Below are 27224 nucleotides of genomic sequence, written 5' to 3' on the forward strand. Positions count from 1 at the left end.
TATCAGATAAGCAGAAATCTGCTCTCAACAGTGATGTTAATAAATTAAAAAACATTCAACACATTACTAAAAACAGCGGCAAAGTTACAATGCATAAAAGTCCACAGTGCATGGAAAAAAACACAGAAAAAGATGGAAATGAGCAGCCAAGCCACTTATGAAGTTTACGAGTAACTGGAATTTCCGGACATCCTCCCTTCCCAGCTGCTTTCTGCCGCTCTTAAAGTCCTGGGAGAGGCCGTTCCTCGGCTGGACTTGGTGATGGGTGAGGGTCTTTTACCTTCCTCTGCATTTCCTTACTGAGGAGGGGGCCAAGGAGGAAGGTGTTAGGCAGTTCACATCTCCATGCTTCTTCTGGGAGTCTGTTTGCCTCCATGGCATGGATGGAAAGGGGAAAATCTCTCCAGATCTCTTCCACCCTCTCTGAACCATACCTGGCCAGAGATGATGGCAGCAGGAGCCTCCATTTGTGGCTGAATCCAGGTGTCCAGAGTGCCGACACCCTACTTTTTCCCTCGTGGGTATTCCTGTTCTCTGGCTTCCTGCAGTGTGGGGCAGGGTGTGTGGGTCCAGACATCGCCAAGCTGTCCCCTTCAGTCTTCTGCTGCCACGTCCAAGAGAGCAGAGCCCAGAGGGGTCTTGGCCGCCACTAGCACCAAGTTGCGGGGGGAGAAGACCGGGTCGAAGAGCGGCAGGAGCTGGCAGTGAAACCCTGTTTGGGGAGGAGAGCCCGGTGAGGGTCCTGGCTGTGCTTGGGGCAACATTTGGGGGGCGGCAGGTGTGGGGAAGGCTGCTTGGAGCAAGGCACTTCCCCCCTCAGTAGGGCAGGGAGTTCCCACTGGGCCTGCAGGGTTGTTGTCCACCTCTGGTGCTCGCAGAGTTGGAAGGGACCCCCAAAGGCCATCTGGCCCACCCCCTGCAGCTCAGGAATTGTGGCTGGGGAACCCCCCCACCCCCACTTACCTTCCTCCTGCAGGAAGATCATCCTGTCCAGAAGCAGCAGGGTCTCCACCAGGGGGGCCAGCAGGAGGGCCAGGCTGAAGAAGGCCACCACTTTCCCCTCCTGGGCCAGCAGTGCCTGCAAGGGGCCAGGCTCCAGCCTCGTGCGAGGGTCCAGCCCCACCCTCTCCAGACCCAAGCGGGCGTACCTGGAGGAGGGAGGGAGAGAGAGAGAGAGAGAGAGAGAGAGAGAGAGCGCCGCGCTGAGCCCCTGCACTTGGGCTGAAGTGCAAAAGGTCTGGGGGAAATCCCACCCACCTCTGCCCCATTTTGGGGGCTCCTTTTGGTTTCCACACCCATTAGAACTGTAGAACTGCAAACTTTGTACAGTGGTACCTTGGGTTAAGGGACGCGGGTGGCGCTGTGGGTTAAACCACAGAGCCTAGGACTTGCCGATCAGGTCGGCGGTTCGAATCCCTGCAACGGGGTGAGCTCCCGTTGCTCGGTCCCTGCTCCTGCCCACCTAGCAGTTCAAAAGCACCTCAAAGTGCAAGTAGATAAATAGGTACCGCTCCAGCGGCTTAGTCCTGCTGGCCACATGACCTGGAAGCTGTACGCCGGCTCCCTCGCCAGTAAAGCGAGATGAGTGCCACAACCCCAGAGTCGGCCACGACTGGACCTAATGGTCAGGGGTCCCTTTACCTTTACCTCAGGTTAAGAACTTAATTCGTTCTGGAGGTCCATTCTTAACCTGAAACTGTTCTTAACCTGAAGCACCACTTTAGCTAATGGGGCCTCCTGCTGCCACCGCACCGCCAGAGCACAATTTCTGTTCCCACCCTGAAGCAAAGTTCTTAACCTGAAGCACTATTTCTGGGTTAGCGGAGTCTGTAACCTGAAGCGTCCGTAACCTGAGGTACCACTGTATGTATTTTTAATCTTGGAAGCTGCCCAGAGTGGCTGGGGAAACCCATCCAGATGGGTGGGGTAGAAATAATAAATTATTATTACATCATATTATTTAAAGGGCCTCCCAAAGGTCATCCAGCCCAACCCCAGCATTGCAGGAATCGCAGCTAATAAGGTTCATGGCTGCTTATTGGCAGCGCCTTGGTTTCTGGAGCTGACCTTTGCTGTGCCCCCACCCCATATCCACACAGGGCCGTCCTCCACCCCCACCCCCAAAATCCTTGAGGACATTTGCAGCCACAGCTTTAACTGACTCATGGAACTGGAGAGTTGTGTGGGACCCCCAAAGGCCATCTATCCCAACCCCCTGCAGTGGAGCTGCCTGGCCTGACACTCGCCGCCCCCTGGGCTCACTCACTCGCCGAAGGTGAGCTGGTGGGCCTTGGCGATGGTCTGCACCCCCAGGCGCTTCTTGGCCGGGTCAGCAGCCCGGATCACCGTCTCCAAGGCTGCGCGGAAGCAGTGGGTCCTGAGGGCGGCACTCTGGCCCTTGAGCCGTTGGGCGTAGTCCTCGAGGGCGTGGCAGGCCCCCTCGCGGGTCTTGTAGGAGAGCCGGTGGCCGGGTAGGGCGGAGACCCAGGCGCTCAGTGGGTAGCCGGGCTCTGCGGGGCAGGGCGGGGGGCCAGGCCCTGGCGGGATGGGGGCCTCTGCCGTGGTGAGCTTCATGTAGCAGCAGGCCACGGAGGTGATGCCCGCCACGTGGGGGCAGCGGGCGAAGTGGCGCAGGAGGGCCACGCTCAGGTCACCGCAGGCGTGGAGTCCTGTCAGGAGCAGCTGGCGCCCCCTGGGGGTGTGGCAGGCGGGGGCGCTGCCGGCCCCACATCTCGGGGGGCCTGGGAGGTCCCCTCCCCCAGGATCCACGCCTGCTGTCCCAAGGCTGCCTCCATCCACCGCAGAGCCACGCTCCTCCACTTCTGGGTGCTGCAGCAGTTGCCAGAATTCGGTCCACGGCGCCCCAGGATCCACCCAGCCAGCCACGTGCCTCGGCCCCTCGAGAGAGATGCCGCTGGGGACCTGTGGGGAGGAGAAGAGGGAGAAGGTGTCACCCGGCAGGAGAACCAGGGAGGGGCTGGGTGAGGCCAGGACCCCTGCCTGGGGACTAGGATGGGTTTGGGCCAGCCTCCCCCTAACCTGCTGAGCTCCCAGAACAAAGTTATATGGCTCTGAACAAGGTGTGTTCCTATTTCAACCATTTTTTCATAAACCATGAGGACTAGTGTCCTACTTTAATTTGAAAAGAAGGGCTGTGGCTCAGTGGGACGGAGCCTGCTTTGCATGCGGGAGACCACAGGCTCCATCCCCATTGGCAACATCTCCACACAGGGCAGGGATTGGCTCCTTGGCCAGCTCCTCAAGGTCCCTCTGGTGGACATAATAATAATAATAATAATAATAATAATAATAATAATAATAATAATAATAATAAATTTTATTTATACCCCGCCCTCCCTGGCCAAAGCCGGGCTCAGGATGGCTAACACCAGTAAAATTACAATGGAAACATAATGTGGGGCAGGGGGAACAGCACAATTTAAAATACAGGTTAAAATGCAATTTTAAAAGCGGCCTCATTTTAGTAGTAGCCCATAAATCAAAACCATAAGGGGAAGGAAGACATAAGGGTCAGACCGAGTCCAAACCAAAGGCCAGGAGGAACAGCTCTGTCTTGCAGGCCCTGTGGAAAGATATCAAGTCTCGCAGGGCCCTGGTCTCTTGCATTCCACCAGGCCGGAGCCAGTGCTGAAAAGGCCCTGGCTCTGGTTGAGGCTAATCTAACCACCTTGTGACTTGGGACCTCCAAAGTGTTGTCATTTTGGGACATTAAGGTCCTCAGTGGGGCATACCAGGAGAGGCGGTCCCGTAGGTACGTGGGTCCTAGGCCTACATGTGAGGAACATGTGCTCCCCTGAAAATACTCCTTGCTTCTGATCGTCAGCTACAGGAGTTCCCCCAGATATTTTCAGTTGGAAGGGACCCTAAGGGCCATCTAGTCCAACTCTCTGCAGTGCAGGAACCGCAGCTGAGTTTGCGTTCAAGGGAGAGGCATAGAAGGCTCAGCTCCTGGGATTCTGGCGGGGGGAGCCGCGGAGGTTGAAGGAAAAGGAGAGGGCATTAAGTGGAGGGCGCGTGGCTCATAGAAGCTGGAAGGGACCCCCAAGAGTCATCTAGTCAACCCCCTGCCATGTGGGAATCCACCAAGTGCCAGAGGAAGCTGCCTGCCATGGCTTGGAGCTGAGGGACTGCCTCCCCCCTCCTCAGGAAGCCAGGACCCTCTGCCACACACCACACCCCCTCCCCACCCCTGACGTTCCGCCTCCTCACCTGCCCTCCTCGCTTGGCCCCCTCTTTCCTCAGCGCCTGCACCAGCTCCTGGTCGAACTTGGCAGCCTGGGCGACCAGCCGGGGGTCTCCCTCGATGGCGGTGACGGAGAGGCCCAGGCCGAAGGCCAGGAAGCGAGAGAGGTGGCCCTGGGGGGAAGGGGGGGGGGAGAAGACATTGTAAATAAAGCAGCCTTTGCGAGACTTCGAAAAGGAAGAGGAACCCCAGAGGCCTCCTGCATCCCTCCTTACCTGGCCAGCGCCCACGTCAACCACCTGGCGGCACCCCGTGAGCTCACTCAGCCGTTTCACCATCTGCGGGGGAAACGAGAGTCAGGGAGGCCCCTGTGGAGCTGCCCACTCAGGGAGCGAAGGTGGAGGGAGACCCTGGTGGCTTCAGCAAGGGGCAGCGGCTGTTTCCCAGGAGAGGGAGAGGATGGGCAACAGCAGGAGAGGTCACCAGGTGTGGCTGGAGGAAGAGGTGGAAAGGAGCATGTGAAGGAAACGCTGGTGGGCAGGGCCACGGGGGCATCAGAAGCACAGTAGTAGTTCCTGCAGTGACCCGCTGCAGCTCTGGCAACAGCCCCCCCCCCCCCCCGAAGCAGATGCCTTGCTTGGACCCTCTGACAGGCTGTGGAGGTCTTATTCTGGGCCTGGTTGGCACTGGCTCATAGCAGGGCCTTTGCAGTGGTGGCTTCCTGTTTGTGGAAGACCTTCCTTCGGGAGTTGTGCCCGCCTCCCTTGTAATTGGCTTTCAGGAGTGAGTGCAACATGGAGCGATAATATGGACAGATTAGCTACATACGAACGAATTGCAAATTGAGAATGGATAAATATGAAGAAATCTGGAATGAATATTTAAGCAATAAGGCGGATAATGGTGGGAGGTGGGGGGAGGAGAGAGAGGTGGGAAAATATTGTTAAAAAGGTATAGTATATCAGTGTATTCAAATCTGAACTGTCAAATTGTGTTATTATTGTTATTATGGTTTTTGGTGTATGTGTCTTTTGCAGTTGTTGTTTGTATTGACAAAATGATTAATTTTTTTTTTTTAAAAAAAAGACCTTTGTCTGTACCCAGGCTTGGCATCTGACGTGTGTTCCTGGTGACCCCCAAATCCCTGTTTTGTAGAAAACAAATGCCCTGTTTTGAGAATGCTTTCCGGTAGTGGTGTGTTTGCCACCCTGGGCATGATGTAAAAGGAACAAGTGAGAACAGGGCTGGGCCTGGCAGTGGGGGTAGCAGTTATTGGCTCCTTGGTGACACGCAGCTGGGCTCGCTGACTCGAGCCGCCCTCCCTCCCCAGCTCAGCCGTACCTGCCCCAGACGCCGGATCTCGTGCTGCTTCTTGGGCTTGACGTGTTTCCGGAAAAGCGGCGGGAGCCTGGAGCTCTGGCACTGGTTGTCCCGGAACTCTTCCGGCCTCCCGGCTTCCTTGGACTTGCCAGCCCAGCCACTGGGCCTCCGGGGGAACGCCAAGGTGTCGGCAGAGGCTTTGAAGGCCAGCAGGGAGAGTGGCCAGACCGAGCTGTACCTGAGGGGGGCGAGGGAGGGAGACAAGCGGTGGCAGGTAACGTGGAGTCTCAAAACCACCCACATTCTCATTTGTCTTTAATGGCAGGGGAGGGACAGAAAATTAAATTCACAACACGGCCTCTGTGTTTTCAAACCGTGAGAAAAGTGCTTCGATGGGAGCCCTGCATCCCTTTGGCCCTCCGTTCATACAAGGCGGGTTCAAATGCACCCATTTCCGAGGAAGCACCCTTGAGGCTGCCCAAGGAGACCCACAACACCCTCAACCTTACCTGGCTTCTTCCTCTCTGGCGTGTCTATTTTCCAGCAGGAGGGCGGCCAGCTGTGGGGGCTGGAGGTCAGCCAGGGCAGCCTGCCAGGACGGCGGGAGGCTGCCCCACAGATTGTCTGTGAAAAACTCCTAGCAGGGAAGAAAGAGGGTGGGGTGGGGTGGGGTGGAACAGGGTTACAGTTGCGTGCTTCTTGCCCCCCCTCCCCTGGGAAATGCAGTTTGTTAAGAGTGCTGGGAACTGTAGTTCAATGCGGGGAAACTATAGTTCCCAGTGTTCTTTAAATGTATGGTGTGCCTGCAGCCTTGCAAAGAGTTGTGCGGGAATGGGGAGCATCCCAACCCCTCCCAGAGTCTTCAGGAAAAAGCCCAGGACCCCCACCCTGCTCATCATGCGGATCCCGGTGAGGAGGCCAGGTTGCCATCCTTCCCCAGATCCCTTTCTGCCCCACAGCGGTGGAGATGGGGGCTGACTCACAATGATGTAGGCATCCGCAATGAAGCCGTAGAGGGAGAGGACGCGGGTGATGTCGGCCGCTAAGCGCTTCTGGGCTTCCAGGGAGAAGCCGACCATCACAAGGAGACTCTGCAGAAGGAAAGGCGAAAGAGGGGAAAGTTATTTCACTGTGGTTTAATTGATGTTGTGCCCTGCGGTGATGGAAAGCAGGAAATAGTAATAGTAGAATCATAGAATCATAGAATCATAGACCGAGTCCAAACCAAAGGCCAGGCGGAACAGCTCTGTCTTAGAATCTTAGAATCATAGAGTTGGAAGAGACCACAAGGGCCATTGAGTCCAACCACGTGCCAAGCAGGAAACACCATCAGAGCACTCCTGACATATGGTTGTCAAGCCTCTGCTTAAAGACCTCCAAAGAAGGAGACTCCACCACACTCCTGGGCAGCAAATTCCACTGTCAAACAGCTCTTACTGTCAGGAAGTTCTTCCTAATGTTTAGGTGGAATCTTCTTTCTTGTAGTTTGGATCCATTGCTCCGTGTCCGCTTCTCTGGAGCAGCAGAAAACAACCTTTCTCCCTCCTCTATGTGACATCCTTTTATATATTTGAACATGGCTATCATATCACCCCTTAACCTCCTCTTCTCCAGGCTAAACATGCCCAGCTCCCTTAGCCGTTCCTCATAAGGCCTCGTTTCCAGGCCTTTGACCATTTTGGTTGCCCTCCTCTGGACCCGTTCCAGTTTGTCAGTGTCCTTCTTGAACTGTGGTGCCCAGAACTGGATAGTAATAATAATTAATGTGTACTCTGCCTCTTCCCCTGACTCAGGGCAGCTTACAGATAACATAAGAGCAGCTGAAAACATATGGGGAAGAGAAGCGGCTTAGTCCTGCTGGCCACACAACCCGGAAGCTGTATGCCGGCTCCCTTGGCCAGTAAAGTGAGATGAGTGCCGCAACCCCAGAGTCGGCCACGACTGGACCTCATGGTCAGGGGTCCCTTTACCTGTACTGTACATGTATTATATATGTCCCTATTTATCTCCCATCAGATGGTACTTCTGGTTGTGAATGGGATCCATTCCGGAGGCCCGTTCGCAACATGAAAAGAGCGCAACCTGCAGCGGCGCGTCTCTGCATGTGCAGGTTGCGATTCGCCGTTTCTGCGCATGTGCGTGACGTCATTTTGCGCTTCTGCAGCTGTGTGAGCAGCGAAACCCGGAAGTAACCCTTTCCAGTACTTCTGGGTCGCCGCGGGACATAACCTGAAAGAACGTAACATGAAGCAAACGTAAGATGAGGTGCTACTGTATCTGACTTCTAGAAGACATCTGAAGGCAGCCCTGTTTAGGGAAGTTTCCAATGTTTGAAGTTTTATTCTGTTTTCAATGTTCTGTTGCCCAGAGTGGCTGGGGAAACCTGGCCAGGTGGGTGGGGTAGAAACAATAAATCATTAATATTAATTATTATTATTATTATTCATTATTATCACCATCATCTATCAATGCATGTTCTCTTTAAAAACACACGGGTAATTCCAATTAAAAAACGGCACATTCCAAGCAGCCTTAAAAAGAGATCCCTTCAGGGCCCAGATCCGAGGAAGCCCTTCGTCACTCCAGGCGGGGCACCCAGAGAGTAAGAAGAGATTTTGTGTGGGGAGAGGAGGCCGCTCTATCCCGTGCCACGTCTATGGTCCTGCGTCCCCACAGAGCGGCGGGAAGGGGGGCCTTTCCAGGGGGCGGGACCCCGCGCCCCCCCCCAACGCGGAGTCTGCGCTCTCCTCCCCCCCCCCCCCGCTGGAAAGCCCGCCGGGGCAAAGAGAGAAGGAGAGAAGCCGGTACCGTCGCGGCCTTTCCGCCTCGCCGGAAGTAGTTGAGTCCTGACCCGGAAGAGCATCCCGCGCCCACAAGATCCGCCTCCTGGGCCCGAGGGGCGCCATTTCGTCGTCGCCTCTGGCCGGAGCGGAGCCCCTTCTTCTCTCTCTGCGCCTTTCCTGAAGAAAAGGCCTCTCCGCCCCAGGCGGGACTTCGGAAGTAAGTTGCTCGTCCGCCGCCAAACTCACTTTCCCGGCCTCTTTTCTCCCGGGCGAGCCTCCTTCTGACTCGGGGGCAAAAAAAGCCGCCTCAGAAAATAACCCCCCCCCCCCCCATCACTAACTGACTGACTGACTGACTCGAATCAGTCAATCGCCCCAAAGTCTTTTCCTGGAAGGCTTCGCCTCCGACTTCGCATGGCAAATTTTTTTGCAGATAAAATCGCTCAGATTCGGGAAGAGGTAGACTCCACCGTGGGAGCAGGGCCGGGGTGGGAAGAGTGCTAGAGTCCTGTCTGGTCAAGTTGTGTGGGATCAATTCCAATCTGTTACCCTCGAGGATGTGGACAGGCTGCTTGGACGAGTGAAACCAACCACCTGTCTCCTGGATCCTTGCCCATCCTGGCTTATAAAAGCTAGCCGGGAAGGACTGGGCGATGGGCTTCGTGGGGTGGTGAATGCTTCCCTCCGTGAGGGAGCCTTCCCAGACCCGCTGAAAGAGGCGGTCATTAAACCGCTTCTTAAAAAAACATCTTTAGACCCGGCCAATTTGGCCAACTATCGCCCAGTCTCAAACCTTCCATTCTTGGGCAAGGTGATTGAGCGGGTGGTTGCTGAACAACTCCAAGCGCGTCTGGAAGAAGCGGACCATTTGGATCCCTTCCAGTCGGGATTCAGGCCTCATCATGGGACTGAAACTGCCTTGGTTGTGCTGGTCGATGATCTCCGGCGGGCTAGGGACAAAGGTGAGAGCTGTTTCCTAGTTCTGCTGGATCTCTCAGCGGCGTTTGATACCATCGACCATAACATCCTTCTGGACTGTGTTGAGGGGCTGGGGGCACTGTCCTACAGTGGTTCCGCTCCTTCCTCCTGGGCCGTGTTCAGAAAGTGGTGGGGGGGGATGAGTGTTCAGACCCCTGGGCTCTCACTTGTGGGGTGCCTCAGGGTTCTGTCCTCTCCCCCATGCTTTTCAACATTTACATGCAGCCACTGGGAGAGATCATCAGGGGGTTTGGGCTGGGTGTCTATCAATATGCAGATGATACCCGGCTCTACCTCTCTTTCAAATCAGAACCAGTGAGGGCAGTGAAGGTCCTGTGTGAGTGTCTGGAGGTGGTTGGAGGATGGATGGCGGCTAACAGATTGAGGTTGAATCCTGACAAGACAGAAGTACAGTTTTTGGGGGACAGGAGGCGGGCAGGTGTGGAGACTTCTCTGGTCCTGAATGGGGTAACTGTGCCCCTGAAGGACCAGGTGCGCAGCCTGGGAGTCATTTTGGACTCACAGCTGTCCATGGAGGCACAGGTCCATTCTGTGTCCAGGGCAGCTGTTTATCAGCTCCATCTGGTACGCAGGATGAGACCCTCCCTGTCTGTGGACTGTCTCGCCAGAGTGGTGCATGCCCTGGTTATCTCCCGCTTGGACTACTGCAATGCGCTCTACGTGGGGCTACCTTTGAAGGTGACCCGGGAACTACAATTAATCCAGAATGTGGCAGCTGAACTAGTGACTGGGAGCGGCCGCCGGGACCACATAACACCAGTTCTGAGAGATCTGCATTGGCTCCCAGTACGTTTCCGAGCACGATTCAAAGTGTTGGTGCTGACCTTGAAAGCCCTAAACGGCCTTGGTCCAGTATACCTGAAGGCACGTCTCCACCCCCATCATCCAGCCCGGACGCTGAGATCCAGTGCCGAGGGCCTTCTGGCGGTTCCCTCATTGTGAGAAGTGAGGCTACAGGGAACCAGACAGAGGGCCTTCTCGGTAGTGGCGCCCGCCCTGTGGAACGCCATCCCAGCAGATGTCAAAGAGATAAATAATTACCTGACATTCAGAAGACATCTTAAGGCAGCCCTGTTCAGGGAAGTTTTTAATATGTAACGCTGTACTGTTTTTAACACTGATTGGGAGCCGCCCAGAGTGGCTGGGGAAACTCAGCCAGATGGGCGGGGTATAAATAATAAATTATTATTATTATTATTATTATTATTACGGCTGGTGTAAAAACATCGCTTCCGTTGGTTTGGTTCGGCGCCAGGGAACCTCCCGAGTTCCAAATAATAATAATAATAATAATAATAATAATAAGGAAAGAAAATGTGAGAAACTACAGAACTTTTACGTAACATGGTTTTCCTTTATTACATATACATCAAAGAAAGAACAGGCACTTATTTTTTATTCCCCCCCATTTTTTTATTGATTTTCACAAAATTATAAACAAACACATAAAACAAACAAACATAAATCATAACCATATTAAAAATTGCACTTATTCACATTGTTAAGTGACTTCCTCACTTCCCCTTGGTTGAATTTCAAAGCATACCCTTTTAACGGTTTTCCAAATCATGGTTCTTATAAAATTTAACTTGAACATTAACATCCTTAGATCTTTTCATTTTGAAATTAAACATATTAATTCATCATCAAGAACAAGCATTTAAACCAACTAACACACATGGGAGCATGTGGAATGATGTTTTTTAAACCAGCAACTAGAAATAATTTTTGGTTTGATTATATTACTAATGTAATTACCTGGATGTAGTTGGGGCTGTATTTGGGGGGGGGGATGTTAGGGGAAAACTATTTGATTGCTTGTATTTGATTATATGTTCTTATATTCAACGAATGAATGAATGAATGAATGAATGAATGAATGAATGAAATACTGGAATACTTTATTGTCACTTGTACAACTTGTATACAGTGAGATTACACGAGCACCCCCCACTCAACTGTCTTAGTCTTAATTCCCCTCGTTTACTGACGCACACACACCAAACCTGAAAGTCAGTTGCCCTGTTGTTATCTTTTCAGTCAGCAGCCTAAAAGCCCAGGGATAGAAGCTGTTTTTTACCCTGTTGGTGCGCCTAATCCTGCTTCTATATCTTCTGCCCCAGGGAAGATGATCAAGAAAGTGCTGGACAGGGTGTGAATCATCCCTAATAAAATATTCAAAAAAATTAATAATAGTAAATAATAATCATTAATAATGATTTATTAGTTATACCCTGCCCACCTGGCTCAGTTTCCCCAGCCACTCTGGGCAGCTCCCAATCGAGTGTTAAAAACAAGACAGCATTTACAGTGGTACCTCGGGTTACATACACTTCAGGTTACATACGCTTCAGGTTACATACGCTTCAGGTTACAGACGCTGCTAACCCAGAAATAATGCTTCAGGTTAAGAACTTTGCTTCAGGATGAGAACAGAAATTGTGCTGTGGTAGTGAGGTGGCAGCGGGAGGCCCCATTAGCTAAAGTGGTGCTTCAGGTTAAGAACAGTTTCAAGTTAAGTACGGACCTCTGGAACGAATTAAGTACTTAACCCGAGGTACCACTGTACTCCAGAGGTTGCTGAACTACACCTCCTGCCGCCCCGGTCTCTGGCCTCACTGGCCCCTGCTTTCACCAGTTGCTGCTCGTTTTGTTTTAAGAAATCTTGATTTAAAACTCAAAAAGTATCTAATTATATGTGCACTAAACATGGTGAGGCGAAAATAAGAGAGAAAAAGAGAAACAAGCCATTTGGAAGGGAAAACAAAGGGGATGGGGAACCCAAAACTGCATATTTTACAAAGTTATTATACTTCACCAGATCTTATAATCTATTACAGTATTTGTAAGAATGGATTTCAAATATCACTGAATTTGTCCATGGCAAATCTGTGTTTATATGCAAGTTGTTCATATGTTGTGAGTTTGTACAAGTCTTCAGTCCAATCATAGAAGGGAGCCTCATTTTTATTTTCCCAGTTCATCAGGATCAGTCTCTTTGCTGTGGTAAGGGCATGGAGGGTCCACTTGTATTGTCCTTTTGTAAGGTTCCATGTGCTGAGTATATAATATAATTCAAGAGGATATTTTGCTCTATAAATGTAAGGTTGTTCCGTACAGTTCAGTTACCTTCGGCCAAAATCTTTCAATATAGGACAATGAAAAAACACGTGTTTTAGAGAAGCATTATCCTGATTGCATTTCCAACAGTTAGATACCTTAGGTAGCCCTTTTTAAAATAAAAACATAATGGGGTCCAGTATATTCTAAATATTATTTTTGTTGTATGAGCTTCAATTTAAAGTCCAGAGGCACCTTTGTTGTAGTAGTTAAAACAGTTTCCCAATGTGGTCGAAATTTGAGATCTCTAATTTATTCCGATCCTCCCTGTGTACCCGTATATCAAATTGGTTTGCTAATAACAAAGAATTATATATGTTGAAATATTCATGGTGTGGGTTTTTGCCTAAGAATTAATAAACTGCTTCAAGATCTCTGGGGTCTCTGAGGTTGTAAAAGCTGCTGGTCGGTAGATGGTGGTTTTTTGTTGTTTAGTCGTTTAGTCGTGTCCGCCTCTTCATGACCCCCTGGACCAGAGCATGCCAGGCCCTCCTGTCTTCCACTGCCTCCCGCAGTTTGGTCAAACTCATGCTGGTAGCTTCAAGAATACAATGGTACCTCAGGTTACATACGCTTCAGGTTACATACGCTTCAGGTTACAGACGCTGCTAACCCAGAAATAGTACCTCAGGTTAAGAACTTTGCTTCAGGATGAGAAATTGTGCGGTGGCGACGCAGCAGCAGTGGGAGGCCCCATTAGCTAAAGCGGTGTTTCAGGTTAAGAACAGTTTCAGGTTAAGAACCGACCTCCAGAACAAATTAAGTACGTAACCAGAGGTACTACTGTACTGTCCCACCATCTTGTCCTCTGTCGTCCCCTTCTCCTTGTGCCCTCAATCTTTCCCAACATCAGGGTCTTTTCCAGGGAGTCTTCTCTTCTCATGAGGTGGCCAAAGTCTTGGAGCCTCAGCTTCAGGATCTGTCCTTCCAGTGATCCCTCAGGGCTGATTTCCTTCAGAATGGAGAGGTTTGATCTTGCAGTCCATGGGACTCTCAAGAGTCTCCTCCAGCGCCAGAATTCAAAAGCATCCATTCTTCGGCGATCAGCCTTCTTTATGGTCCAGCTCTCACTTCCATACATCACTACTGGGAAAACCAGAGCTTGAACTATACGGACCTTTGTCAGCAAGGTGATGTCTCTGCTTTTTAAGATGCTGTCTAGGTTTGTCATTGTTTTTATCCCAAGAAGCAGGCCTCTTTTAATTTTGTGACTGCTGTCACCATCTGCAGTGATCATGGAATGCAAGGGAGTTAAATCTCTCACTGCCCCCATTTCTTCCCCTTCTGTTTGCCAGGAGGTGATGGGACTAGTGGCCATGATCTTAGTTTTTTTGATGTTGAGCTTCAGACCATATTTTGCACTCTTACTTTACCTTCATTAAAAGGTTCTTTAATTCCTCCTCACTTGCTGCCAAGTGTTTTATCTGGAGATACTGCCATTGAGCATTTGTAGGTAATCTGTATTTGTCTCTTAGGATAGACTATGTTTAAAATTCATCCTCTTCGTTTATCAACTGGCCTAATGTTAATATACCGAAATTCATCCATCTCTCCCATATTACAATTTCTTTCCTGATTTTAAAGACCGGTTTCCCCACAAAGTCATTTTATTGTGGGAGAAAAGGTCAAATTTATATTTTTTGGACATGTGGTATCATTCTAACTGATGTTATTGTTTCAATAGCATCTTAAATATTAATGTATGTATTTAGACCCAAGTGCTACCCATCTTTCTAGAGGTGCTACATAGGAATATTCCAAAGCAGCCCAATTTGGACAGTTGTTTTCAGTTATGGGTCTCCAGGATTGTCTACCTGACGGCAAATATACTTGGTGATACATTTCTAAGTCTGGGATCCAAAATCCTCCTCCTTTTATTGGTATCTGCATTTTTTGCATAGATATTCTTGGAATTGAAGAGCACCAAAGGCATTTTCTAAACAAAGATTTAATTTTGAGAAAGTATTTGCTCGGTATGTGAATTGGAATTCCTCTTAAGATATAAACTAGGTATTATGTTCATTTTAAGAGCATTGACTTTTCTCCACAGGGTCAGGTTCAATGACTCCCATCCAGTGCTTTTTTTCTTTAAAAATGTTTAGGGGTACTCTCATTCTCCTACTCATATTGAAATATTGCCCCTCAATGAGGCCAAAAATAGATTCACAAAATGTTTAGGGGTGTGCATACCCCAGAAAAAAGGCACTGCTCTCACCTGTCTATGTCTATTGATACCTCATGGTATATTTTGTTGTTGTTTAATGACACTAATTTAGATAAGTCTCATGGTGTTAATGTGCCTAGATATTTAATGTTGCCTTTGCAAACATGAAACTGGTATTGTTTAAACCAGTGCTTTTTTCTGGGGGGACGCAGGGGTGGGTGGGTGGGTGTGTTTTTCTACTTGCCCCTGGAACACCCCAAAGAGGGTGAGAAGGCGCAAGAGGGCAGCCCAGGGGCAAGTAGAGGAGTGCCTCCCCCCACCCCCTCCTGTCCATGGACATCTGCTGGTGAGCAGTGGGTGCACTGTGGTGGCAGTTTCTTCACTCTGCCTAATCAGGGAGCTGGCCCTGCCACACTCTTCAACTTCAAAATAAGGAAATCTGGTCAAAGTCATTGACAACCCTTGCTTAAATATACATTCATGTACAGCCCCCCCCACCACTCCATAGAACAGGGGTCAGCAATTTTTTTCAGCAGGGGGCCGGTCCACTGTCCCTCAGACCTTGTGGGGGGCGGACTATATTTCTTTTTTTTTGGGGGGGGGGAAGAAAAAAGAATGAATTCCTATGCCCCACAAATAACCCAGAGATGCATTTTAAACATAAGGACACATTCTACTCATGTAAAAACACGCTCATTCCCAGACTGTCTGCGGGCTGGATTTAGAAGGCAATTGGGCCGGTTCTGACCCCCAGGCCTTAGTTTGCCTACCCATGCCATAGAATGATAGAACTGCAGTGTTGAAAGAGACCCTAAGGGCCATCTAGTCCAACCCCCCACAATGCAGGAACCGCAGATGAGTTTGTGTTCAAGGGAGAGGCATAGAAGACTCAGCTCCTGGGATTCTGGCCGGGGGAGCCATGGAGGTTGAAGGAAACAGAGGGGGCATTAAGTGGAGGGCGCGTGGCTCACAGAAGCTGGAAGGGACCCCCCAAGAGTCATCTAGTCAACCCCCTGCCATGTGGGAATCCACCAAGTGCCTGAGGATGCTGCCTGCCATGGCTTGGAGCTGAGGGACTGCCTCCCCCCTCCTCAGGAAGCCAGGACCCTCTGCCACACCCCCTCCCCACCCCTGACGTTCCGCCTTCTCACCTGCCCTCCTTGCTTGGTCTCCTCTTTCCTCAGCGCCTGCACCAGCTCCTGGTCAAACTTTGCAGACCAGGCGGTGACGGAGAGGCCCAGGCCCAAGGCCAGGAAGCGAGAGAGGTGGTCCTGGGGGAAAGGGGGGAGAAGACACTTTGCGAGATTTTGAAAAGGAAGAGGAACCTGAGAGGCCTCCTGCATCCCTACTTACCTGGCCAGCGCCCACGTCAACCACCTGGCGGCACCCCGTGAGCTTGCTCAGCCGTTTCACCATCTGCGGGGGACACGGGAGTCAGGGAGGCCCCTGTGGAGCTGCCCCCCAGGTGGAGGGGACCCCCTGGTGGCTCCAGCAAGGGGCAGCGGCTGCTTCCCAGGAGAGGGAGAGGAGGAGGGTGGACATCAGGAGAGGAAACCAGGTGTGGCTGGAGGAAGAGGTGGAAGGGAGTGTGCAAAGGTAAGAAATGAAAAATAATAATAGTAACAAATGTATACCCTGCTTTCCCCCTGACTCAGGGCAGCTTACAGATAACATAAGAACAGCTGAAAACATATGGGGCAGACAATAAAAATAAAACAAGCATCAACAGAATTAAAACTGTTTGTTTATGTATGTACAGTCATACTTTGGGTTACAGATGCTTCAGGTTGCGCACTGCGTCAAACCCGGAAGTGCGTGTAATGGTTCTAGGGGTTGCTCGTGCGTAAGTCGTCACCACACCTGGCTGGGTTACCTGGGTGAACCCTTTCTGTCTGGACAGCCTCTCACCCGTGGCTGTCTCAATCGCTGGCAGAATCCGTCAGTGGGCGTTTCTTGAACTTCTTCCAGCAAAGAAGTTCTTTGACGCCTAGTCTCCTCCTACTCTCCCTGCACGGAAGTCTTCTGCGCAAGGAGGGCGTAGGCAGTGGAGGACCCGTGCTCTCCCCGCTGGTCTCCGGCGAGGAGTCATGGAGCCCCCTCGCTGATTCCCCCATCTGCCCCCCTTCTCCACTGGTGCTACGCTGATTTCCTTCCCCAGCAGATGGGCTGCCTCTCTCCCTCCTGGGACGCTGTCCGGCATCCCTCCGGAGCCCTCCCTCCTCCTCTGGCTCCGATGGCAGTTCCCTGACAGTGCGGAACGGGTTAGTTCTGGGTTTCAGTGCTTGCGCATGCGCAGAAGTGCTAAATCGCTCTTCATGCGTGCGTAGAAGTGCCGAATTGCGACCCACGCATGCACAGACGCGGCACTGCAGGTTGCGAATGTGCCTCCTGCACGGATCACATTCGCAACCCGAGTGTCCACTGTATATATGTCTCTATCTATCTCCCATCAGATGTCAAGAAAATAAACTACTATCTGGCTTTTAGAAGACATCTGAAGGCCACCCTGTTTAGGGAAGTTTTTAATGTTTAAAGTTTTATTCTGTTTTTAATCTGTTGAAAGCCACCTAGAGTGGCTGGGGAAACCTGGCCAGATGGGCGGGGTAGAAATAATAAATTATCATCATCATAATCTATCAATGCATGTTCTGTTAAAAAGACGGAGATAATTACAATAAAAATGGCACATTAAAAGCAACATTAAAAACAAATCCCTGCAGGAAAAATCCAAGGAAGTCATTGTTCACGCCCGGCGTAGCTGATTTGTGGATCTCTCTGCCACAGGAGGCAGCAATGGCCGCCCGTCCCAGGGGCTGTGCTTTGCCTCCACGGGTCAGAGGCAGACGTGATTCTGAATGCCAGTTGCTGGTTGGCCGCCTGGAGGCTGGGCTCGCCCTTTGGCCTGACCCAGCAGCCAGGCTCTTCTGACGTCCTCATGGAACCTCCAGGTGCAGAGGCAGTCTATCTCAATTCCTTGTTTCTTGGGAATTGACTAGGTGGGGCACTGGCTGGATCCAGGGGTTTTTACTCATAGCTGTCAACCTCCCCTTTTTTTGTGGGAAATTCCCTTATTCCAGCGCCTGCTATCCCAGATTGTTAGATATCCTGTAAACTGTCCCCGGGACAGGAGAGGCTGCTGATCCCTTATTTTCAAATCTGAAAGTTGACAGCTAGGTTTTACGCTCCATGAATGTGTAAATAGAGGGGCTGGCAGAAGCCGCTCTCCTTTATTGAAAGGGGGTTTTATGGCAGCCGGAACTCAGCGGTCTTGGTGGAGCCTCCACAAAGGTCTGCCGGGTGGCTGATGATGCCCGGCTATTGATTATGCTCATGAAAATTCTATTTATTTATTATTTGGGGGTTTTTCTTTCTAATGGCCATGTCTCTTCCTGTTGCAACTGAGCTGCCTTGTAGGGAAACGTTTCAGGAAACCACACGGGCAAATTCTGAATCGATGGGCTGCGAAACAAAACAAGGCGGCTTCTGAGAGAGCGCAGAGGAGCCGAGGCTGGGCGGATCAGTTGGCAACCCTCCTCAACCCGAGGGAACCCCCGCGCCTGCGCAGTCGTCACCGGCTCTGCACGGGAAGGCGGCGCATGCGCACTTTGCCCCGTCGGTCCGCCGTGCTGAGATGGGGCCCCTTCGGCTCCCTCCCTTCTCTTCTAGGAGAAGCGGACACAGAGACACGGCAGGTCCCGGTGGGAGGGGGGAGAAGGAGGAGCGAGAACAAACCGCCTCAGTATTGCAGAGAGAGAGAGAGAGAGAGAGAGAGAGAGAGAAAAGGGATTTTGTGTGAGGAAAGTAAATCACCGCCTGAACTTCCGGTCTGGAACGGAAGCTGTAGCTTGGAGTGGTGGCCGCTCTATCTCGTGGCACGTCTATGGTCCGCGTTCCTCCAGCAAGCCCCGCCCCTACTCCCAGCCGGGCTCTTTCTTGTGCTCCTTCCTAGTGGAGCATTAATAATAATTATATTTTTAATTATAATTTATTATTTATACCCTGCCCATCTGGCCGGGCTTCCCCAGCCACTCAAAATATTAAATATTAAAATACAGTCAGGCATCAAACATTAAAAGCTTCGCTAGACAGGAGCAGCTTTCTCCAGGCTTGAGCTGTGAAAGGAGGAGGATTCCATAGTGCTGGGCCAAGTTCTGTGCAAACGCCTCCTCGGCACGGCTGCCAACGCTTCCCTTTTATAAAGGGAAATTCCCTTATTCCGTATAGGATTCCTCGCAAGGAAAGGGAAACGTGGACAGCTCTGCTTCCTGGGCTGGGGGGGATCTGGCCGAGGGCGGAGGCAAAGAAAGTTCCATTCTTTCCTTCCTTCCATCTCCGAGCTGCACTCCCTTCTGACGCTGCAGAAATGCTGTCGTGCTGGTGGGAGGGGGCACTGGAAATGGGGCACTGACTCGTCTCTTGGCAAGGAGGGCGGACCCTGCTGGAGCAGTTTGGCTTGCAAGTAAGGGTCCGGCTTCTTCGCCGCTTTGCTTTAGGTTTCGCCCGGGTCTTGCCTCTTGAAACCCTCCGACCTAGCGGGTCTCACGGAATCCCCTTAAGGACTGGAGAGCAGACGGGGAGCATTTTGGGTTCTTTTCCGTGACCCGCCATCCCCCCTCCTCCTCGTCCATCATCTCCCCACCCCTCCAGTCCCTGAACAGGCGCTCGGACTAGATTAGGGTTGCCATATTCCCAAAGGGGGAAATCTTTGCAGCTGTTAAAACCCCACTAAGGAAACAATGAATGGGGGGAAACCCCAAAGAACTCAAGGGCGCAGGATCCGGAAAAGGGCTGCGGGTGGGGGGGCGGGGGCGGGGAGCCGGGCAAAAGCCTCCTCGTCCCAGGCAGAACTTTTGGAGCGAGTTGCCCCGGGTCTCTTTTTCCGGAGGGACGGGGGGTCGTTTTGCACACTGCAGGGCGATCCCCTTTCTGACTCGGTGACGCAGAGAAATATATAGATAACTCGCCTCCCCCCCCCCCCCCGGTCCTTGCAGGGGCAGCTCCGCGCATGGACAGCCTTGCCTCGGAGCGCGCAAGGCTGTCTCCGAAACATGCTCGCGTTGGTGCCAAATCCAGCTGCCAAGGCGCCCTACACATGGTCCTGGAGTAAAGCCGATTTCCTCACCGCTCCCGACTTGATGCGGGGGGGTTCGTGTGCGGGGTGTGGCATCCTTTCTCCTCTGGCCCCCTCCTTCTGTTTCAGTGTACTGTATCTGTGCATGCACACAAAAGCTCACACCAAGAACAAACTTACTTGCTCTCTAAGGTGCTACGGGACAGTTTTTTTTATTTTTAAATACATTTCCACCCAACATCAGTGTGTGACGTTTCTTCTCCTCTTCCCAGCTGGTCTCCTCTTCTCTCTCTCTCTCTCTCCTCGCCCTGGAAGACCCCAAGGAAGCAAGGGGGCAGGCCAGGGGCAAGTAGAGGAGTCCAGGAGCAGCGTCTGGAGTGCTGGGGCGCAGGGGGCGCACTGGGCTGCAGCCCTGACCTGGGGCAACTGGCCACCCAGGCAGGTTTCTTCACTCTGGAGCAGTTTTGCTTGCAAAGAAGGGTCCGGCTTCTTCGCCGCTTTGCTTTAGGTTTCGCCCTGGTCTTGCCTGTTTTCTGGAAACCCTCCCACCCCACTCCTCCAGTCTAGTCCCTGACACGGGGCTAGATTAGGGTTGTCATATTCCCCAAGGGGGAAATCTTTGCAGCTGTTAAAACCCCCCAACAAAACAATGAATGGGGGAAGCCGCAAAGAACTCAGGGGCGCAGGACTGGGGGGGGGGGGGGGACCGGACAAAGGCATCCTCACCCCGGGCGGACCTTTTGAAGGGAGTGGTACCGGGTCTCCTTTGCCGAACTCGCTCCTGGCCTCTTTTTCTGGAGGGAAGATGGGGTGTTTTGCACATTGCGGGGCGATCTTCTTTCTGACTCTGGGGCGCAAGACGCGCGAGAAACATCCCCCCCTCGATAGATAACTCGCCTCCCCCCCCCCGGTGCTTGCAGGGGCAGCTCCGCGCATGGACAGCCTTACCTCTGACCGCGCAAGGCTGTCTCCGAAACATGCTCGCGTTGGTGCCAAATCCAGCTGCCAAGGCGCCCTACACATGGTCCTGGAGTAAAGCCGATTTCCTCACGCTCCCGACTTGGTGCGGGGGTGTGCCTGTGCGGGGTCTGGCATCCTTTCTCCTCTGGCCCCCTCCTTTTGTTTCGGTGTACTGTATCTGTGCATGCACACAAAAGCTCACACCAAGAACAAACTTACTTGCTCTCTAAGGTGCTACGGGACAGTTTTTTATTTTTTAATACATTTCCACCCAACATCAGTGTGTGACGTTTCTTCTCCTCTTCCCAGCCGGTCTCCCCTCTCTCTCCTCGCCCTGGAAGACCCCAAGGAAGCAAGGGGGCAGGCCAGGGGCAAGTAGTGGAGTCCAGGAGGAGCGTCTGGAGTGCTGGGGCGCAGGGGGCGCACTGGGCTGCAGCCCTGACCTGGGGCAACTGGCCACCCAGGCAGATTTCTTCACTCTGGAGCAGTTTTGCTTGCAAAGAAGGGTCCGGCTTCTTCGCCGCTTTGCTTTAGGTTTCGCCCTGGTCTTGCCTGTTTTCTGGAAACCCTCCCACCCCACTCTTCCAGTCTAGTCCCTGACACGGGGCTAGATTAGGATTGCCATATTCCCCAAGGGGAAAATCTTTGCAGCTGCTAAGAAGCCCCCAAGAACAATGACTGGGGGGAAGCTCCAAAGAACTCAGGGGCGCAGGACCAGCCGGGGAGCGTTTCGGGTTCTTTTCCATTCCTTCCTTCTCTGAGTCCTGCCCTCCTCTTGCATCTCGCCACCCCTCCAGTCTCCAAAACATGCCTCCCATTGGTTTGGCGGCTCATTGGCCGCCTCCTTCCCCTTCCCCGCCCCTTTTCTCTGCAGCTGGTAAAGTAGTAGGAAAGGAAATGTACCCCCCAATTCAGACCGCACCGGGCTTCCATCCTCTCGCTCCTTCCTTCCCCGTGCAGAGGCGAGAGCGGGCATGTCCGTGCATGCACACTTCTTCAGATGCTCTCTCTCTCTCTCTCTAAGGGTCTGGGGACTTCTGTTTCAGTGCATCTGAAGAAGTGTGTCTGCACATGAAAGCTCAAGCCAAGGAGAAACTTCGCTGGTCTCTAAGCCCAGCTGCTGGAAGGAATTTTTCTTTTCTTTTTTTGCAGTTCCGAGAAAAGGCGACTTGATAGGGATCCTAGGATCGAGGGGTTGGAAGGGGCCACGCGGCTCAGGCAGCTCCCTGCAATGCAGGAAAGCCTTTTGCCCTGAGATGAAACAAAAGAATAAAAAAAATCCTTCCGGTAGCACCTTAGAGCCCCGAGATGGTGAGTCATTTTGGGGAGCTGATGAAGTTATATGGACAGAGAAGTTTTCCTCCCTCCCTCCCTCTCTCTCTCCTGTTACTAGAACGGGTGTGGGGGGCACATCTTCTCTGGACGCTTCAGGAGGAGAAGAAGGGGCGGACCCCATCCCTCCTCCTCCTCCTCCTCCATCTCGCCGCCCCTCCAGTCTCAGAAACATGCCTCCCATTGGTTTGGCGGCTCATTGGCCGCCGCCTTCCCTTTCTTGCCCGTCCCTTTTCTCTGCACATGAGTCATGTGCCTTGGAAAAGCAAATTTTCGCTCCGGCACACCAGGCCGGCTTTTCCATTTTTTGCACTTGCGCTTTTTTCTCCTCTCTCTCCCTTCTTCCCCGTGCAGAGGCGAGAGCGGGGATGTCCGATCCGCAAAGGTAAGATCGTAGCGCCTCGGCTGCGAAGAAAGTTTGCAGGGAAAGTCACACGCTGATGTTGAGTGGATAGATAAATAGATAGATGATAGATAGATGATAGATAGATAGATAGATAGATAGATAGATGATAGATAGATAGATAGATAGATAGATAGATAGATAGATAGATATAGATAGAGATAGATAGATAGATAGATAGATAGATAGATAGATAGATAGATAGATAGATTCCTGTAGCACCTTAGAGACCAGCGAAGCTGTCAACGTTTCGCTTTTCTCAAGGGAAGGTCCCTTACACCTAATAGGATTCCTCGCAAGAAAAGGGAAAAGTTGACAGCTATGATGTACATTTCTTCAGATACACACACTCTCTCTCTCTCTATAAGGGTCTGGTGACCTCCTCTTTCAGTGTATCTGAAGAAGTGTGCATGCACACGAAAGCTCATACCAAGAACAAACTCAGTTGGTGTCCCCGCAATGCAGGAAATCGTTTTGCCTTGAGTCTCGCTCTCCCGATTTAGCCACCTTGGGGAGCTGGTGAAGTTACGTGGGCAGAGAAGTTTTCCTCCCTCCCTCTCTCTTGTTACTAGAACTGGGGGCGGGAGGACGACACAGCCAGTGAAGTTTAAGGTTGGGAAAAAATTAAGGACAGATATATTTGAAAAAACCCGATCCTTCTTGACGCAGCGCAAACTTAGGGAGCTCCCTCTTGCATGTGGCTGTGATGCCTCTAAAACTTAATTAACTGTTTGTTGGGTGTTTTGTTTGGAATGTTTTTTACTGGATTAATATTCGGTGTTTGCCGCCCTGAGACGGGTCTTGGCCGGGGAGGGTGGGGTATAAATAAAACATTATTATTATTACTACTAAAAGGGGTTTAGGCAAATTCTTGGAGGAGGAGAGGGCTGTGGATGGCAACTAGGCAAGAGAGCTCTGTGCTCTCTGCCTCGTCAGTCTGAGGCTGCAGCCAGCAGTGCCTCTGAAGGAGAGTTGCAGGAAACTTGGAAGGGCAGAGTGGTACAGTGGTGCCTAGCAAGACGAAATTAATTCGTTCCGCGAGTCTCTTCGTCTTGCGGTTTTTTCGTCTTGCGAAGCACGGCTATTAGCGGATTCGCGCTATTAGCGGCTATTAGCGGCTTAGAAAAAGAAAAAAAGGAAAAAAACTCGCAAGAACTCGCAATACGTATTCGTCTTGCGAAGCAAGCCCATAGGGAAATTCGTCTTGCGAAGCACCTCAAAAACGGAAAACTCTTTCGTCTAGCAAGGCATTTGTCAAATCACACCTGGAAGGCACACCTACAAACTGGACTACAGTGGTGCCTCGCAAGACGAAAAACTCGCAAGACGAAAGAGTTTTCCGTTTTGGAGGTGCTTTGCACTGTATTGTCTTTCCACCCTGGGGTTTCCGTCTCATTGCAGCAGCTCTAGTCCATTCTTGGTTGTTTGCAGGACCCCTTTATATCACACCACCCAACGTCAGTGAAACAGTGACGTCTCTCAAGAAGTGTGCATGCACATAAAAACTTATGCCAAGAACAAACTTAGTTGGTCTCTAAAGTGCTACTGGACAGTTTTTTATTTTTTTATATTTTTCCACCCAACATCAGTGTGTGACGTTTCTTCCCCTGTTCCCAGCTGGTCTCCCCCCCCCCCCGAGTTTCATCATCTGGTAGCTCAGCTCATTGAAATGGGAAAATACCAGCCTTCTGTGCAGCTTTTGACAAGAGCGGAGCTTCTGGTATAAGGCTAGCTTCCCTTTGTGGTGCTGTGTGGCAACTTTTACACTGCCGCCACCACCTCCAAGCTCCCCCCCCCCCCCATTGCAGGCACCACCAGTGCTATGTACTGAAGTTCTCACCCTGGGCCAGCCAGCAGGGGGATACTGCAGATAGTTATGCAAATGAAGGATCGAAAGTGACGTTCAGTGATTGGATGGATACTGTAGATAGTTATGCAAATGAAGGCTCGAAAGTGACGTTCAGTGATTGGATGGATACTGTAGATAGTTATGCAAATGAAGGATCGAAAGTGACGTTCAGTGATTGGATGGATACTGTAGATAGTTATGCAAATGAAGGATCGAAAGTGACGTTCAGTGATTGGATGGATACTGTAGATAGTTATGCAAATGAAGGATCGAAAGTGACGTTCAGTGATTGGATGGATACTGTAGATAGTTATGCAAATGAAGGATCGAAAGTGACGTTCAGTGATTGGATGGATACTGCAGATAGTTATGCAAATGAAGGATCGAAAGTGACGTTCAGTGATTGGATGGATACTGTAGATAGTTATGCAAATGAAGGATCGAAAGTGACGTTCAGTGATTGGATGGATACTGCAGATAGTTATGCAAATGAAGGATCAAAAGTGACGTTCAGTGATTGGATAGTTTTAGAAAGTTGTTACAGTAACGTGGTACTGGAGCTCTATATAAGCAGGCTGACTGAGCCCTTCAGCTCAGTTCTGTTCTGGCCTGTGAATAAACAAGAGCTGTTTGAAGAATCTCTGTGTTGTCTGATATGTTCGCCCACAACTTAACAACCAGCACTCCCAACAGCTGCTTATGGAGGCCAGCTTATGGAGGTTTCTTTCTCTCTCTCTTATAATATTTTTATTGGTTTTTACAAATATTTCCATCATAACGTCAATTTTACAAAAAAAAATAAAGAAACATTTGGCTATATTAGCCAGGAACTTCCCTTATCCTCGACTAATGGTTTTCCAACTTGATCTCTAATATGCATTTTATAAATAATAAATAATTTTTATTTATACCCCGCCCTTCCTGGTTCAGAAAACCGGGCTCAGGGCGGCTAACAACAAATTTAAAACATTTAATTGATGCAACAAAAAACAGCATAAAAGACAGTATAAAACGTGAATAACAATAAATTCAGAATTCTAAAATCAATTTGGGGGAATCCATCCAATAAACATTAGATGATCCCCAGGGCTAGCTGGCTAAATTAGTCCCATTTGGGCCAGCAAGGATACCAGGGAAGAATTAGCTGTGGGATCCCAGAGCGGGTAATCTTCATAAAAAGGGGAGAGGGCGTTTTTTCGGGTGGCGGACTGCTAAAACCTGGTACTGGAATGGGTCACTTCCAGATTTCGGCGGACGTGCATGCGCAGAAGCGCTAAATTGCACTTTGCACATGCACAGAAGCGATAAATTGGGCTTTGCGCATGCGCAGAAGCACTGAATCGCAACCCATGCATGCGCAGACACAGGTCCTCCAAGACCGTGATGAACAATAATGGAGGTAACAGACAACTCTGCCTAGTACCTTTTGTAATTTCAAGGCGTGGGTGGGTTTCTCTACTTGCCCCTGGACCACAACAAGGAAGCAAGGGGGCAGGCCAGGGGCAAGTAGAGGAGTCCAGGAGCAGCGTCTGGAGTGCTGGGGCGCAGGGGGGTGCAATGGGCTGGCAGCCCTGACCTGGAGCAGCTTGCCACCCAGGCAGGTTTCTTCACTCTGCCTAATCAGGGAGCTGGCCCAGCCCCACTTTTCAACTTCAAAACGAGGAAAGCTGGTCAAAGTCATTGACATCCTTGCTTATCCGGAACCCCCCCACCCCTCCATTGAATCATAGAACTGCAAAGTTGGAAGGAGTCCTGTGGGTCAACCCCCTGCAATGCAGGAATCTCAACTGAACTATGCTCGGAGTCAAGAGTGGATTTCATGCTCTTTAGTGGAGAGGAGGAATGGATGTTCCCCCAGAATGTCTGCTTTATATACATTATTTACACAATGGGCCCCACGTGATTGGCTAATTCCAGGATTCTCCTGTAGGCCAATCAGGTTGCGGATTCCCTACCACCTGGAGCTGGATTGGGTGGCTCCTGTGGACCAATCAGACTGCTGCATTCTGGATCCTATTGTTCTAGGACCAATCAGACTGCTGTATTCTGAATCCTATTGTTCTAGGACCAATCAGACTGCTGCCTTTTGGATCCTATTCAACTCAGTACATAACACCAACTATCACACCCAAGGAATACGGAGAGGTGGACCACAAACTAAACAACTCTGTAGATGGCTTGTGAAAATTTGTTCACAATAATGTAGGACATTTCAACTCCTAATACATGGAATCTTAAATAATATGTACAATGCAAAAATTTCAACAACAATGACAGACGCAGCTCACTATTTTGAAGCCAAACAGTTCAGGTATTTCCGAAATAAGTCCGTGAGAATGACTATGTACACTTGTGCTGGTGCGATCCCAGTGGAACTCCGACAACGAGAGACCCAGATTTCAATCCCTGTTTCGTGATTCTCCTTCTGGTTGGCCCAAAAAGGGACTCTAAATGATGCCTGACTTGCTCATAAGAAGTTATTCATTATATAGTAGTTCCTTGAGGTTCATTCTGGGGAATGTATGTGGGAGAACAACAGCATGAACCAGAACAAATGTAGCCTTTGGTGGGGCCAGGACAAGTTCCCTGTGCTGGGGTTAAGCCATGGGACAGGTGCAGTCCCTTTGAGCATGTGCAGAGTGCATGTTACGGAGCGCCATTAGCCATCCTCCAGACAGTTAGCATTAGAAGAAATACCTGTATTCTCCAGACTGAATTCCAGGCAGACTTGGTGAACGGGGAGGGTGGTGTCTAGGCCGGGGCTTTCCTGGGGGAACCCAGAATGGAGAGAGATTTACACCCTTACACCCCCTACATTTAGGGTGTCTTCTCTTTTCGGACAGGTGCTTGCTGCTAGAGGGACTGAAGACGTGAATCTCTGAGCCAGACTCCCAAGTTCCGATCTGCAGAGACCAAAATCGTGTGCAATTGCCTTCTGATGGGCCAAGCATGGGTGGCAGTCCATTCAAGTTTTTACTTCGCTTTGGAATAGTCATCAACCTTCTCCTTGGTAAGTTGT

At 50.9% G+C, this 27224-nt stretch overlaps 1 protein-coding gene and 1 long non-coding RNA gene across 9 annotated transcripts; one reads left to right on the forward strand and one right to left on the reverse strand.

Annotated features, from left to right (window-relative positions):
• Nucleotides 1-17: 17 nt before the first annotated feature.
• METTL25B (methyltransferase like 25B) lies at nt 18-20699 on the reverse strand. 8 transcript variants are annotated; one of them, XM_083715741.1, is made up of 10 exons: nt 15944-16307; nt 15742-15885; nt 6508-6615; nt 6034-6161; nt 5546-5762; nt 4480-4542; nt 4231-4377; nt 2267-2922; nt 964-1148; nt 18-712 (listed from the first exon to the last, which is right to left on the reverse strand). In XM_083715741.1, the coding sequence occupies exons 1-10, from the start codon at nt 16004-16006 to the stop codon at nt 594-596; spliced, it is 1830 nt and encodes a 609-aa protein (XP_083571867.1). In that variant the 5' UTR covers nt 16007-16307; the 3' UTR covers nt 18-593. The 8 variants fall into 8 exon arrangements, with proteins under 8 accessions (XP_083571867.1, XP_083571868.1, XP_083571870.1 ...); XM_083715742.1 differs by having other exon boundaries at nt 15742-15861; nt 15944-16305; XM_083715744.1 differs by lacking the exons at nt 15742-15885; nt 15944-16307 and adding an exon at nt 20610-20699.
• LOC310833527 lies at nt 10166-12824 on the forward strand. Its single transcript, XR_014558750.1, has 2 exons — nt 10166-11644; nt 11677-12824. It is a non-coding gene; the product is annotated as an uncharacterized lncRNA (long non-coding RNA).
• Nucleotides 20700-27224: the final 6525 nt, after the last annotated feature.

This window comes from Podarcis gaigeae (assembly GCF_964106915.1).
Source record: "Podarcis gaigeae genome assembly, chromosome: 16".
Lineage (NCBI taxonomy): Eukaryota > Metazoa > Chordata > Lepidosauria > Squamata > Lacertidae > Podarcis > Podarcis gaigeae.